This window comes from Colletotrichum gloeosporioides (assembly GCF_011800055.1).
Source record: "Colletotrichum gloeosporioides strain Lc1 chromosome Unknown consensus_41, whole genome shotgun sequence".
NCBI classification, from domain to species: domain Eukaryota; kingdom Fungi; phylum Ascomycota; class Sordariomycetes; order Glomerellales; family Glomerellaceae; genus Colletotrichum; species Colletotrichum gloeosporioides.
In genome coordinates, this window is record NW_025544686.1 from 25,546 (window position 1) to 37,533 (window position 11,988).

Sequence of the window (11,988 nt, forward strand, 5' to 3'; positions counted from 1 at the left end):
GAATTGTCTCACGTAATTGAATTTCTGATGTCAAGAGGTATCTAAAGGGGTAAAGTGACTCTCTCATGTGAGCACTCGAGAGAGACACAAAGAATAGAAGCATGCGAAAGGGCTGCAATTGAATGGTAAAAAATAAAAAAAAGACACACGTCCGTGCCTTGGAAGGGGGTTGGTGGTGCTGTAAATCCATTTCCGGGGAAAACGCCCGTCGTCGTGAAAAAGAGACGTTCCAACATCAATGCGTACACACAAGTTTGAGAAACAACGCAGATTGTGGATGCATCCACACACAAGATCTGCGGTAAATCAGTAAGGCGAGTCGACGATGTCGTCCTTGCCCAGCTTGTACCGGCTGCTCTGCGGGGTTCCGATGCGGCCCGAGTCTCTGCTGCGTCCTCCGCCCATGCTCAGCCTGGCCCATCCGGGGCCGGCGATGCTCTCGCGCGTGGGGCGCTTGAGGCCCTGCTTGCCGACCATGTTGACCTCGTTGGGCAGTGCGACGATGACGTTCTTATCGGAGCCGAACTTGAAGTCGTCGGCCTTGACCTCCTCAGCGTAGCGCTTGATGAGGTAGGGCGCCTTGGCGCCACGGAGGACCTTCTTGAGGTTCCACTCGACAATGTACGGTCCCGTGGCCGTGATGATGCTCTTCTCCTCTGCGTCCGTGCCTGTGTTAAAGCGCGCGGGGGTGAAGGAGACGGGTTTTCCGGTCTCGTGAGCGAACTGGGCCACGTGCTCGGGAGTAAGAGCAAGACGGCGCGGCTGAGGCTTGGAGTCGGCAGCGAAGGACTTCTCAAAGCCGAGCTTGCCCTCATTTTTGCCTGACTTCTGCATGGCGTCGATCAAGAGGATGTAGGTCCTGCAGGTGGCAAGGATCCAGCGACCGTCGGCGGAGACGTCAAGGCCGATGATGGCCTCACCCAGGGCGGGGATGTGCGTCTTGGCGTTGATGCCCAGGCGGTCGAACAGGCGAACGTCTCCCTTGTTGGACGCAACGGCGATGTAGCCCTTCTCCGTCGTGGAGATGGCAGAGAAGTCGTTCTTGGAGGCGTACTGCTTGAGTTGGGAGTCGACAAGCTTCGTGCCGGATAGACGGGGGTCGACACGGTAGAGTGCGTTCTTGGAGATACCCAGGAAGGTCGGCTCGTGCGTCATTTGGGCGTACTTGTTCTCCGGCGCGAAGTTCAAGACGGGGATGTCCTCGTGAACGTTCCACTCGTCGACGACCTTGCCGTACTCCAGATCCATGCGGTAAAGCTTGTTGGGGTCCGTCTCATTCTGCAAAATCATGTTGCGGTCCTCGTTGTGAAGCATGACCTTCTTGGGACTGAACAATGTGCCCTTCGGCGTCTCGACCTTGGAGATATTGGTCGAAAACTCAAGATTATTGTTGGGGGTGTGCTTGAAGACACCGATCTTGGATCCGCGAACGACAAATGATCGGTCGTGCTTGTAGCCAACAGCAAGCTGTGAGTTAACGTTGCCATCCTCATCCTTGGTAGCGACGTCATCCTCCTCCTCATCGCTATCGTAGTGCTCGCTGCGCTGGGCATCATCCTCGGCGTCCTCGTAATCCTCTTCCTCCTCCTCTTCTTCCTCGGGGGTATCTTCCATCGTTAGGTCGTTGAAGGCATCCGTAATGTACTCCTGCTCCCTCTCCTTGATCTTCTCCCACTTGGTCTCGTTCAATTGCTCCCACAAGGCACGGAGGAGAGCGTCTTGAAACCGCTCCAAAGTTGGCTGATCTTTGAAACGAAGAAGCCAAGAGTAAGCCGACCCATCAGGGGAGAACTGGTTGAAAATGAAGGACAGAAATTCGAAGTTGAAGACGGGGTTGATATCGGCTACGATGGGAATGCCGAGCCACGCGCGGTCCTCGCTCTCGACCTGCAGCCAGTACTCCCACTTGCCGACCTCCGTGACAGTGGCAGTGACAGCCGCATCTTGCTGAACAAACGAGCCTGAGGGGAAGTCGAAGAAGTGCAACTCCGCCTTCTCGGCAGCGTAAGTGCTGAGGGCCTCAGGAGCCTCGGCAGACTTGGGCGGGGCCGTGTCCTTCTTCTTCTCAGGCATGGTAGGCGTCTTGACGGGCGTCTGCTCTCGTCGGGCGGGGGTGTTCGCGGCCTGAGGCGGGGTCTGGGGCACAAACAAGCCGTCGGAAGAGTCGATCGAGCGTGTCAGCGTCGGGCTGTGAATGGGGCTCGCAGGAGGAATGGGATGCTCCTCCTCAAACTCGAACTGGTCAAGGTCTGCGTCGGAAGCGGTGGTGTGTGGCTTGCGGTACTTGCGTTCGTACTGACACTCCTTGGCAATACGGTCGAACTGGGAGACTTGGCCGGGAGAGACGACGTTATCGCAAACAAACTCGTAGACGTCGCCGGTGTCACCGCTCAAATCACGCCAGGCAAGGATCTTGTCACTTCCGTCACGAAAGTCGACTCGGAAGTGGAGTGCCTCGTCGAGCAGGAAGGTCTTCTCGTCTCTCTCGGCAGCGGCAAGTGCGTCGATCTCGGCGTCTTCTCCTTCCTCTTCAGCCAGAAGCTCAGCCTCGCCTTCCTCGTAGACTCTCTGGATGACGAGCTGGTACTGGAAGTCCTGTGCGGTGCGCCGGATGCGGGCGGCGGCGTCCTTGAAGATGAGTTCGGAGTAGCCCTTGGGCGAGAGTGGGCGGACGAGGTAGAGTTGTCCTTGGGGGAGTTCGATCAAAGACTCTTGGTTACTGGATCCGAAGATGAGCTTGCCCACTGTTGAACGAGATGCGTTAGCGAAAATGTCGTATGAAGTGTGTGTAGTGCAGATGTCGCAAATGGAAGGAAAAGTGGAAAATGTCGGCCAACCTGTTGGTCGCAAACGGTGATGACGAACAGGCCCAACCAACAAATCTCACATGGAATTTGCGGTCGCGGGACAAGAGCAAACAGAGTGGCAGAACAGACCGTTAGCAACATGTGGGTGGCGGGGTAAACTTACCGTTTCTGAGGACAAACATTTTGAGAGCTCGAGAGGGGAGGAGGGGCTCGGTTTAAGAAGGGAATCAGTCGCGGAAGCAGTTGCTTGGATTTATGATCTTCGCAAAAGCAAACGATTCCCGTCGACGTGGAATGAGAAAGAGGAGGAGAGAGCGGAAAGTGCCTGGCCTTGGCCACGAAATGAACAGAGAGAGACAGATCAGGTACTAAAGGTACGACCGGGAAGGAAAATGCGTCATAACAAAAAGGTAGCTTTCCTGGGTTTTGGGGTCACGGTCACAGCTGCTGCCACTGCTGCTGATGGAGGGGACGAGGGGTCAAAGGTGGCCTGTGGCGGTGCACGTCCCTCTTTTTTCCTCCAATTTTTCTCGCCACGGCAACCTGCGGATACGTCAGCCACAGCGGCAGGGGTGTCACGGGGACCCTTGGAAGCCGGGGGTGGGTGGCCCTGCTTGGTCTGGGCCTGGGCCCAACAGCACCTTGGAAGGCAAGTACCTACCGGCGCAAGCCGTGAGTGACACCAGCACCTTCCCGCCGTCCGGGTTCCCTCCCGTATGCTGCAGACTGCAAGAAACTTGGATCTTGCACCTGCTTGCAGCAGGCGCAGGAACTATATTGTTCTGTTTGCTGATTAAGATAGTGACCCAGCTCTCTGACACTTGATAACGCAGTTGTCATTCAGCCATGTCTTGGAGGTTTAATCCCTACCGGCCTCAAAGTCGAGATGTGACTTCCCATGAGCCTCTAAATAGTATCAGCTCACTTTTTGTTTGAGTTGAGGGGCATTTCAGCCGCTGGATGCACTCAGCTAAACAGTCAAACTCGGACTAAGCCATTTTGTTTATTTGTTACCGAGAAACACTTCGTCATCGCTCCGAGTGGTTCAGGAAGCTACAAACCGAATGTCGGGTGTCTCTTTCACAAAGTAACATTTTGATTATGAAACGAAGCTCAGAGAAGATTGAAGTCAGCCACACCTTTCCCAAGGTATATCTAATCAATATGAGATATCACCAATGAGTCGTAAAATTATCCATTCTCGTTCCTGGAAGTGCATTGGCGTATTGGATGTTACATCCCAACACCTGTCTTGATACTGTAACATGGTGCGGCTAATCACCCAAAATCAACAACAAAGAATGACCCAGACAGGAGTTATTCGAGATGAGGAATCGCTTTTACACTAGTAGTTCGTTTGGAATGAGCGCTGTAATAAACAAAAACATGACCAATTACGCCCCAACCTATGATGAAGACAGTCTACAGCTCATCAGCTACAACCGGCCCCTTTTCCGTTTGCTCAATCACCTCTTGGGCACCCTGCTCCACCTTCTCAATCATAACCGGCTCCTCCTTGACAACCTCAGTAGAGACGGCAAAGTCCTCCGCAATCAGCTTGGCAACATTCATGCCCATGAGCGCGCTAGTCTCCATGCAAGAGATGAAGCTCTCCATGCCGGAGAGGTAGTAGAGGCCATCTCTCAGGATGGGGTCCTGGAAGGTGACGCGGGGATACTCAATCGGGTAGGAGTGGAAGACGTGAGGGTGGTACCACGAAATGGGGTCGACGGCCTCGGTCTTCTCCTGGGAGACGATGGTCTCGGGGACCTTTACTCCGAGAAGCTGCGAGAGGAACTCAGCGGTGACCTGCTTAGGAGAAAAGATCTTGTAAATGAACTCGTCCTTGAGGGTTTCCGGGTTCGTGGCCGTTCTCAGGGTGCTGATAGAGTAGAAGCCAGCCTTACCGGCACCCTCAGCTCCGGCCTTGGCCTCGTCGGCGGGGTTGAGAGTCGTGAGGACCGTGTCGGGCGCCTTGGACCCGGGCTCCATGCCAAAGTACTCGGGCGATAGACGGAACGGAGAAGCGAACAGTGTGACGTGGAGCTTGACGTAAGGGATCTCGTCGATTTTGTGCTGGAACAAGTCCTCCGCAACGCTGATGTCGCTGTATTGCCAAGGGGTGGCAATGACGACATTGTCGAAGGCGACGGGGTATTGATCCGCCTCGACACCAGCATCTGCGTGAGAGTCCTTGGCCGAAATAAAGTACTTGGAGCTTGTAGGGCCAGTCTTGACCTCCATGGAGGTTACGGTAGTGTTGCGGTTCACAGTCGCGTTGGTCTTCTGCAGCATGGTGTCGAAGATTTGCCAGTTGCCACCGATGACTTGCTTGGCACCCTCAGGCGCCATGGACACCATGGTCTCCAGTCCGTGGATGTACTTCAGGTTGGAAGCATAGTTGACGCGAGTTGCAGCTTGGATGATGTGGTCGGAGAACAGCTCGCCAATCTACGTCAGGTGAGCGAGCGATCTAGTCTGGTACGTATGATGACTTACATCGTTGTTGGCGAGGAACTCCTTTCCAGTGACCGAGGTTGCCTTAAGCAGGTCCAGCTCAAAGGCCCTTTGGGTGAGAGAGCGGAATGGGAAGTGAGGCGCCTCATACAACTGCAGGAAGGTATCAACGGTAGACTGGACGAGCTTCTGCGCCTTGTAGGGAGCCAAGCCGTACTTCCAAAAGAGCTTGGCCAGATTCCACCATTGCCAGGAGCTGTCGTCCTGGGTGTACACAAATTGCTCGCCGTCCCAAATGCCCAGGAAGCCGTCACTGCCGGACTCGGGCTCCTTGAGGGGAAGGCCGAACCGCCTGCTAGCATTGTAGAGAATCTGGTTGGCCTCGATGAAGATGGACGCGCCCAGCTCAACTTGCTCAAGAGGGTTATCGTAAGCTTCAACCGTCAAAGTCCGACCGCCAATGTGGTTGGTCTTCTCAAACACGGTGATGTTCACTTCAATGCCGTCTGCCTCGGCATACTGTTGCAGGTAGTAAGCGGCAGCAGAGCCACCCGCGCCAGCTCCTGGACGAGGATTAGTCGCTACATTTTACAAAGAATCCAAATACTATTGAGGCCGGCAGTGCCTACGAACCAATGATGGCGACTTGCTTGACATTGCTGTCAAAGGCGACGATCTCGACCTCTGTCTCGGTCGCGGGCACGCCAGTTCCCGTCAAGCTGAGCGCGGAGAGCACAGCTGAGAGCTTGGACCCCCACATGATGTATTGTTGGATTATCAGGCAATCTCAAGCTTTAGAAGGATTATATGAAACAGCAAAAGCAAAGAGTGATGAAGAATTGAAGGGAGATAGATGCGAGATCTCAATACATGTTTTTGGGGGATGAAGAGGATGAAAGGGGAAGCATGAACGAGATTCGTAATTCGTACTCCCCGGGAGTTCCCCCAAATGAATTAAACTCTGGGTGAGTAAACAAACCGCCGCTTTATTGGTGTTACTCCTGTGGCTCTGCTCCCTGCCGGACCGGGGTGATGCGTGTTCAGGGGAAGCGGAGGTCGATATGGGGCATCTTTCCGTGCGAAAACAGAACAATTCGTAAGTTGCCCTTCACCGACGATTTTCCAGACGGACTTGGTTTGACAGAGCTCTGTCTCTGAGAAAGGCTGTACCGGCGATGAAGCTCTTCCAAGCTTCTGATAAAGCAGCGGCTCACAGCTCAGTGGCAGAGAGAGTAGAGGTTTCACTCGGGTGGTCCCCCAAGACCCCCAAAGTCCCTGCTCCTGCCTGCTGTGCTGCAGTAATCGGCCACCCACTAACGACGCACAGACCATAGAATATGCCGTCAGTATTTGCTGACACATGTAGACTCCTTTAGATGCATGCCCCTCAAAGATTGATTGGGCATATGCAGCTAAGAAGAAGTCGCGCCAACGAGAAAGCACTCAGGCACCGAGCCAGCACCTTCCACCGCTGGCTGACCGCCTGCCACCTCAAGGCAGAAAAAAAGTCACCACCAGAGTCCCGCATCTGAAGCTCCCCGGACCAGGCCAGGTCAACCCTCGAGAACACTCCACGTCAGGTCGCTAATCCAATAACCTCACCGATCGATACCCCCCTCACGAGCCTCTCGACGACCTCCAGCCATCATGTCTGCGGCCCAACTGCTCAACCCCAAGGCCGAATCCAGGGTGCGCATTGCCCTTTTTCTGCCGGGCCTTGTTTGTGTTGCTAATCAGCCAAGTAGCGGCGGGGTGAAGCCCTGAAGGTCAACATCAGCGCTGGTGAAGGCCTGCAGGATGTCCTCAAGTCCAACCTCGGCCCTCTGGGCACCATCAAGATGTACGACACCAAAGAATCTTTCTTGTTGCTATAATGTTTGCTAATATCTCCCAGGCTTGTTGACGGTTCCGGCCAAGTGCGACATACCGCCCCTCCTTAACCCCTGGACCGCTGCTAATGCGCGCCGAACAGATCAAGTTGACAAAAGATGGAAATGTTCTCCTCAGGGAGATGCAAATACAGAACCCCACCGCCGTCATGATTGCGCGAGCTGCGACTGCCCAGGACGATATCTGTGGTGATGGTACGACGTCGGCCGTTTTGTTGATCGGTGAGCTTTTGAAGCAGGCGGATCGCTACATCTCGGAAGGACTGCACCCTAGAATTATCACGGATGGTTTCGAGATTGCAAAGAACGAGGCCCTGAAGGTGCGTCATTCACAGATGGCACGACGCAGAGAATGCGGAACTGACTGGATATACAGTTCCTCGATGGCTTCAAGCTCGCCAAGGAGGTCGACCGCGAGTTGCTCCTTTCCGTCGCCCGCACATCGCTGTCCACGAAGCTCAACTCTAGCCTCGCTGCCAAGCTCACCCCCGATATCGTGGACGCCGTGCTCGCCATCTACCAGGCCCCCGCCAAGCCCGACTTGCACATGGTTGAGATTATGAAGATGCAGCACCGTACCGCCTCCGACACCCAGCTTATCAAGGGTCTGGCTCTGGACCACGGCGCCCGCCACCCCGACATGCCGAAGCGCGTCGAGAACGCCTACATCCTGACGATGAACGTGAGCTTGGAGTACGAGAAGACCGAGATTAACTCTGGATTCTTCTACTCTAGCGCGGAGCAAAGGGACAAGCTGGTGGAGAGCGAGCGCCGATTCGTCGACGCCAAGCTGAAGAAGATTGTCGAGCTCAAGAAGGAGGTTTGCGGGAACGACCCCAACAAGAACTTTGTTATCATCAACCAGAAGGGTATCGACCCCCTGTCTCTGGACGTCCTGGCCAAGAACGGCATCCTTGCTCTGCGTCGCGCCAAGAGGAGAAACATGGAGAGACTGCAGCTCATCTGCGGTGGTGTTGCACAGAACAGTGTCGAGGACCTGTCACCCGATGTCCTCGGATGGGCCGGTCTCGTCTACGAGCAGACCTTGGGCGAGGAGAAGTACACCTTTATCGAGGAGGTCAAGGACCCCAAGTCCGTCACCCTTCTCATCAAGGGCCCCAACGCACACACCATTACCCAAGTTACCGATGCCGTCCGTGACGGTCTGCGCAGCGTCTACAACATGATTGTTGACAAGAGCGTTGTACCCGGTGCCGGCGCTTTCCAGGTGGCCTGCGCGGCGCACCTGAAGAGCGATGCCTTCTCCAAGACGGTGAAGGGCAAGGCTAAGTGGGGTGTTGAGGCATTCGCCGATGCTCTGCTCATCATTCCCAAGACCCTGGCTGCCAACGCTGGTCTCGACATCCAGGATGCCCGTAAGTATTTCTGTCTGTCTGTTATTACGCTTGAACTGACACATTGCAGTCGCTGCCATGCAAGATGAGCACGCCGATGGCAACGTTGTGGGTTTGGACCTCGCAACGGGTGAGCCGATGGACCCCGAGCTTGAGGGAATCTTCGACTCTTTCAGAGTGCTGAGAAACTGCATCGCCTCCAGCTCCAGCATTGCCTCCAACCTGCTGCTGTGCGACGAGTTGCTGAAGGCGAGACAGATGGGCAGACAAGGCGGCCCAGGCCCCGGTATGGACGGACCTGAGGAGTAATGGGTTTACCGGATTTTCGTTGTAAAGTATTGGCACGGTAGACAAAAGGCGTTGCTCTTAGACCTGTCAAAAGCTGAGAACTGGAATGATATCCATTTACGAACAAGATATGAGAATTGTAGCGTGCAATGCCTGCTTTAATCGTTGAACTGACCCATGTGTGAGACAGCTAGCTTAGGACGTCGTTGACCCCTCGCCCGCCACAGGTGCGATAAGATAAGCCCCGCATCGAACATTTTCGACAGCCAAAAATTCTTGACCCCACGTACGGCAGCAGCCCAACCCAGCAGTCCAAAAGTCACATACGCGCACACAAAGAAATAAAGATGGCAGACTACGACAGCGATTCCTCGCAGGAAGAATTCACTGAGACCAATGTTCTGCTCGGATACGCCACGAGCGATGCTGACGAAGATACCATCAGTCGCCTGGGCGGACACCCCGTAAGTCCTAATCGCAATCCCTCTGATGCCCCTCCAAAAAGCACATCTCAAACTGACACTGGTTCTTCCACAGGAATGGCTGAACCCAGAGAAACCCGCCTCCGCGGCCCTTGCGCGCTGCAAGGTCTGTAACGATATCATGGTTCAGCTACTCCAGCTCAACGGAGAGCTGCCCGAAAAGTTCCCTGGCCACGAGCGCCGCCTCTACGTCTTCGCCTGCCGCAAGCCCACCTGCCGCCGCAAGCAGGGCAGCATCCGCGCCATCAGGGGCGTCAGGATATCAAAGGACGCACCCGCCGTCGCCGCCAAGAAGGCCATCCCCGCGCAGAAGGAGGCCCCGCGGAAGGAGGAGGAGGAGCCCAAGAAGGAGGCTGGCCCAGGCCTCGGCAGCGCGCTGTTTGGCGGAGGCGCTGGTGCCTCTACCGGAGCGAACCCCTTCGCCAGCAGCGCGAACCCCTTCAGCACGGGCTCGTCCAGCAGCAGCCCGTTCAGCACCGCCGCGCCGGCGTCCAACCCCTTCTCCAAGCCCGCCGAGACGAAGAAGCCCGCAGACACGGCCGCAGACGACCTCCCCAAGACCTTCGCCGAGACGCTCTCCCTGAACAACCCGCAAACGCCGTCGGGCCCGCCGCCCGCCCCGGAGCCCTGGCCCGAGGCCGCCGCGCAGCCGAAGCCGTACCGCCTGTCCTACCTCGCGGACGCGGAGTTCGAGACGCTCGACCCGGAGCCGGCGGCGATCCCGCAGAACGCGCGGATGGAGGTCGACACGGACGGGCCGGGCGGCAGCAGCGGCGCGATGGACACCAAGGACGTGTTCGAGTCGTCGATGGACGCGGTGTTCCAGAAGTTCGCGGACCGCATGGCGCAGAACCCCGAGCAGGCGATCCGGTACGAGTTCGGCGGCGCGCCGCTGCTGTACTCCAAGGCGGACGCCGTGGGCAAGGCGCTGACGGCGAGCGGGGGCAGGATGCCGCGGTGCGGGAATTGCGGCGCGGGCAGGGTGTTTGAGGTGCAGATGACGCCGAACGCGATCGCGGAGCTGGAGGCGGAGGAGGTCTCGCTGGAGGGCATGGATTGGGGTACTGTTATTGTCGGGGTGTGCGAGGCGGATTGTCAGGAGAGAGGGGTTGAGGCGGGCGAGGCGGGGTATCTTGAGGAGTGGTGTGGTGTACAGTGGGAGGAGCTCGCGAAGCGATGAGCGTTTGGTTTGAGGCGTGATGTAACAAATCGGGGAATGGGAAAAGCATTGTTTGTAGACACGTGGCAATGAACAACATCATACGACACTCTTAGACACATCTTCTTTGTGGCATGTCTCATATTCGGGGATATCCTCTATGGCTCTCCCAATTCCAAAGTCACAATGAACGCCGGTAATTTTGCCGCCATGCTTCTCTTCCAGCCCTGAACTCCGTTAACGGAGCCGTCAAGCAGCCAAGGGTACCTCTTTTCTTCTGTTTCTCTCCTTGAGAAAACAGGAAACAGAGTTGATTCATCCTCTCACCAACAACATCCAGAACGTTTGGCCCTCAAATCTTTTCTTTCTTCTTAAGCCGTCTCCTCCCATGATCTGCGAAGAACTCTCGAGAACATGTCAACGTTGACGTCCTCCCTGATCTCGGTCTTCTTGGCCTCGTTCTCGGCGTTGCGGGGGATGGACACAATGCCGTTGTCACTGACGGTCCACCCGGCGACCTCGGAGGCGAACTTGGCGGTGGCGTCGGCGCTGAGGCCGAGCCAGGACTCGAGCTGGGAGAGGGAGACCTCGCGGAAGGCCTGGGAGACCTGGCCGGCGATGTTGGCGCGGATGAGGTCCTCGAAGCCGGAGATGTCGGCGATGAGGTCTGCGCAGAGGTCGTCGCCGTCGATGGTGTTCCAGAAGCGGGCGTACTGGGCGCCCTCCAGCTGGGAGTTGAGGGTGCGCAGCTTGGTGACGGCCTCGTGGAGCTCGCCCTGGGCGACGGCGGAGGCGTTGATGAGGTGCAGGGCCAGGGTGAACTGAGGGGAGGGGAACTGGGTCATGGCCTTGACGAGGATGTTGGTGACGACCTCGTCCTTGATGCGGTCGGGGTTGAGCTGGTACCTGTTGGCAGAGAGAAAAGATACTTTGTTAGCCGCTGGTCGTATTCGACAAGGTGCTGATGAAGATGAAGATGATTGTCCGGTGTTCGTTCAGGTATCACCACGGTTTGACTTCATTTGCGACGTTTGGTCGGTTCATGACGGAAGCCGGACCGGCGCAATGTCAGGTAATAGGAAACGTTTATGGTCATCATGTAAACCGGCGCAAGACCAACAAGATTGGGCAAGAGTAGAAGAGACGTGCTTGTTTCGGCTCGATGGCTAAAAGGGGGCCAACGACGACGAGGACAGGAAAAGGGAGCAGACTCACAGCTTCAGGAGTGTGCGGTTGGCATTGCAGTCGCTGGTCTTCTGCTCGCACTGCTCCTGGAGGTACGCCTCAAGGGTGACGACGGCCTCGGGGTTGTAACGCTCGAGGCCATTGATGATGTTGACAATGTAGTCGGGCCGCTCAGGCGGATCTTCGCCGTTCAACATGGCTGCTGGTTCTGAAGGGGGGGAGATGTGGTTGTGGTGGGCGGGGGGTATCACGGGGGTGTGAGGTGTAGGTCGAGGTCGGATTCGAGGTTCGTTCACGACGTGGAGGGGGGGCGGGCTTCGTGAGAGAAAACCGCCTTGGTGGGGCTGCACTCTTTTTCGCTGTGGT

General features: G+C 56.3%; 5 protein-coding genes across 5 annotated transcripts; 2 read left to right on the plus strand and 3 right to left on the minus strand.

Moving 5' to 3' along the window:
* Window positions 1-306: 306 nt before the first annotated feature.
* Window positions 307-2,989, minus strand: GCG54_00005608 (Vacuolar import and degradation protein 27; the record flags this gene model as incomplete). Its single annotated transcript, XM_045405627.1, has 2 exons — window positions 307-2,744; window positions 2,971-2,989. 2 exons carry the CDS (start codon window positions 2,987-2,989, stop codon window positions 307-309), a joined length of 2,457 nt encoding a protein of 818 aa, XP_045264729.1.
* A 1,240-nt stretch (window positions 2,990-4,229) lies between these two features.
* GCG54_00005609 (Farnesylcysteine lyase) lies at window positions 4,230-6,024 on the minus strand (the record flags this gene model as incomplete). Its single annotated transcript, XM_045405628.1, has 3 exons — window positions 4,230-5,258; window positions 5,307-5,827; window positions 5,898-6,024. 3 exons carry the CDS (start codon window positions 6,022-6,024, stop codon window positions 4,230-4,232), a joined length of 1,677 nt encoding a protein of 558 aa, XP_045264730.1.
* Window positions 6,025-6,908: 884 nt separating this feature from the next.
* On the plus strand, window positions 6,909-8,817 carry GCG54_00005610 (T-complex protein 1 subunit zeta; the record flags this gene model as incomplete). The annotated part of the gene is made up of 6 exons (XM_045405629.1): window positions 6,909-6,953; window positions 7,010-7,104; window positions 7,159-7,180; window positions 7,237-7,473; window positions 7,530-8,529; window positions 8,579-8,817. Coding segments are annotated over 6 exons (1,638 nt in total), but the record flags the coding sequence as incomplete, so codon positions are not given.
* Window positions 8,818-9,143: 326 nt separating this feature from the next.
* Window positions 9,144-10,458, plus strand: GCG54_00005611 (20S rRNA accumulation protein 4; the record flags this gene model as incomplete). Its single annotated transcript, XM_045405630.1, has 2 exons — window positions 9,144-9,260; window positions 9,334-10,458. The coding sequence occupies 2 exons, from the start codon at window positions 9,144-9,146 to the stop codon at window positions 10,456-10,458; spliced, it is 1,242 nt and encodes a 413-aa protein (XP_045264732.1).
* Window positions 10,459-10,808: 350 nt separating this feature from the next.
* On the minus strand, window positions 10,809-11,819 carry GCG54_00005612 (Eukaryotic translation initiation factor 3 subunit K; the record flags this gene model as incomplete). Its single annotated transcript, XM_045405631.1, has 2 exons — window positions 10,809-11,343; window positions 11,653-11,819. The coding sequence occupies 2 exons, from the start codon at window positions 11,817-11,819 to the stop codon at window positions 10,809-10,811; spliced, it is 702 nt and encodes a 233-aa protein (XP_045264733.1).
* Between the last annotated feature and the right edge of the window lie 169 nt (window positions 11,820-11,988).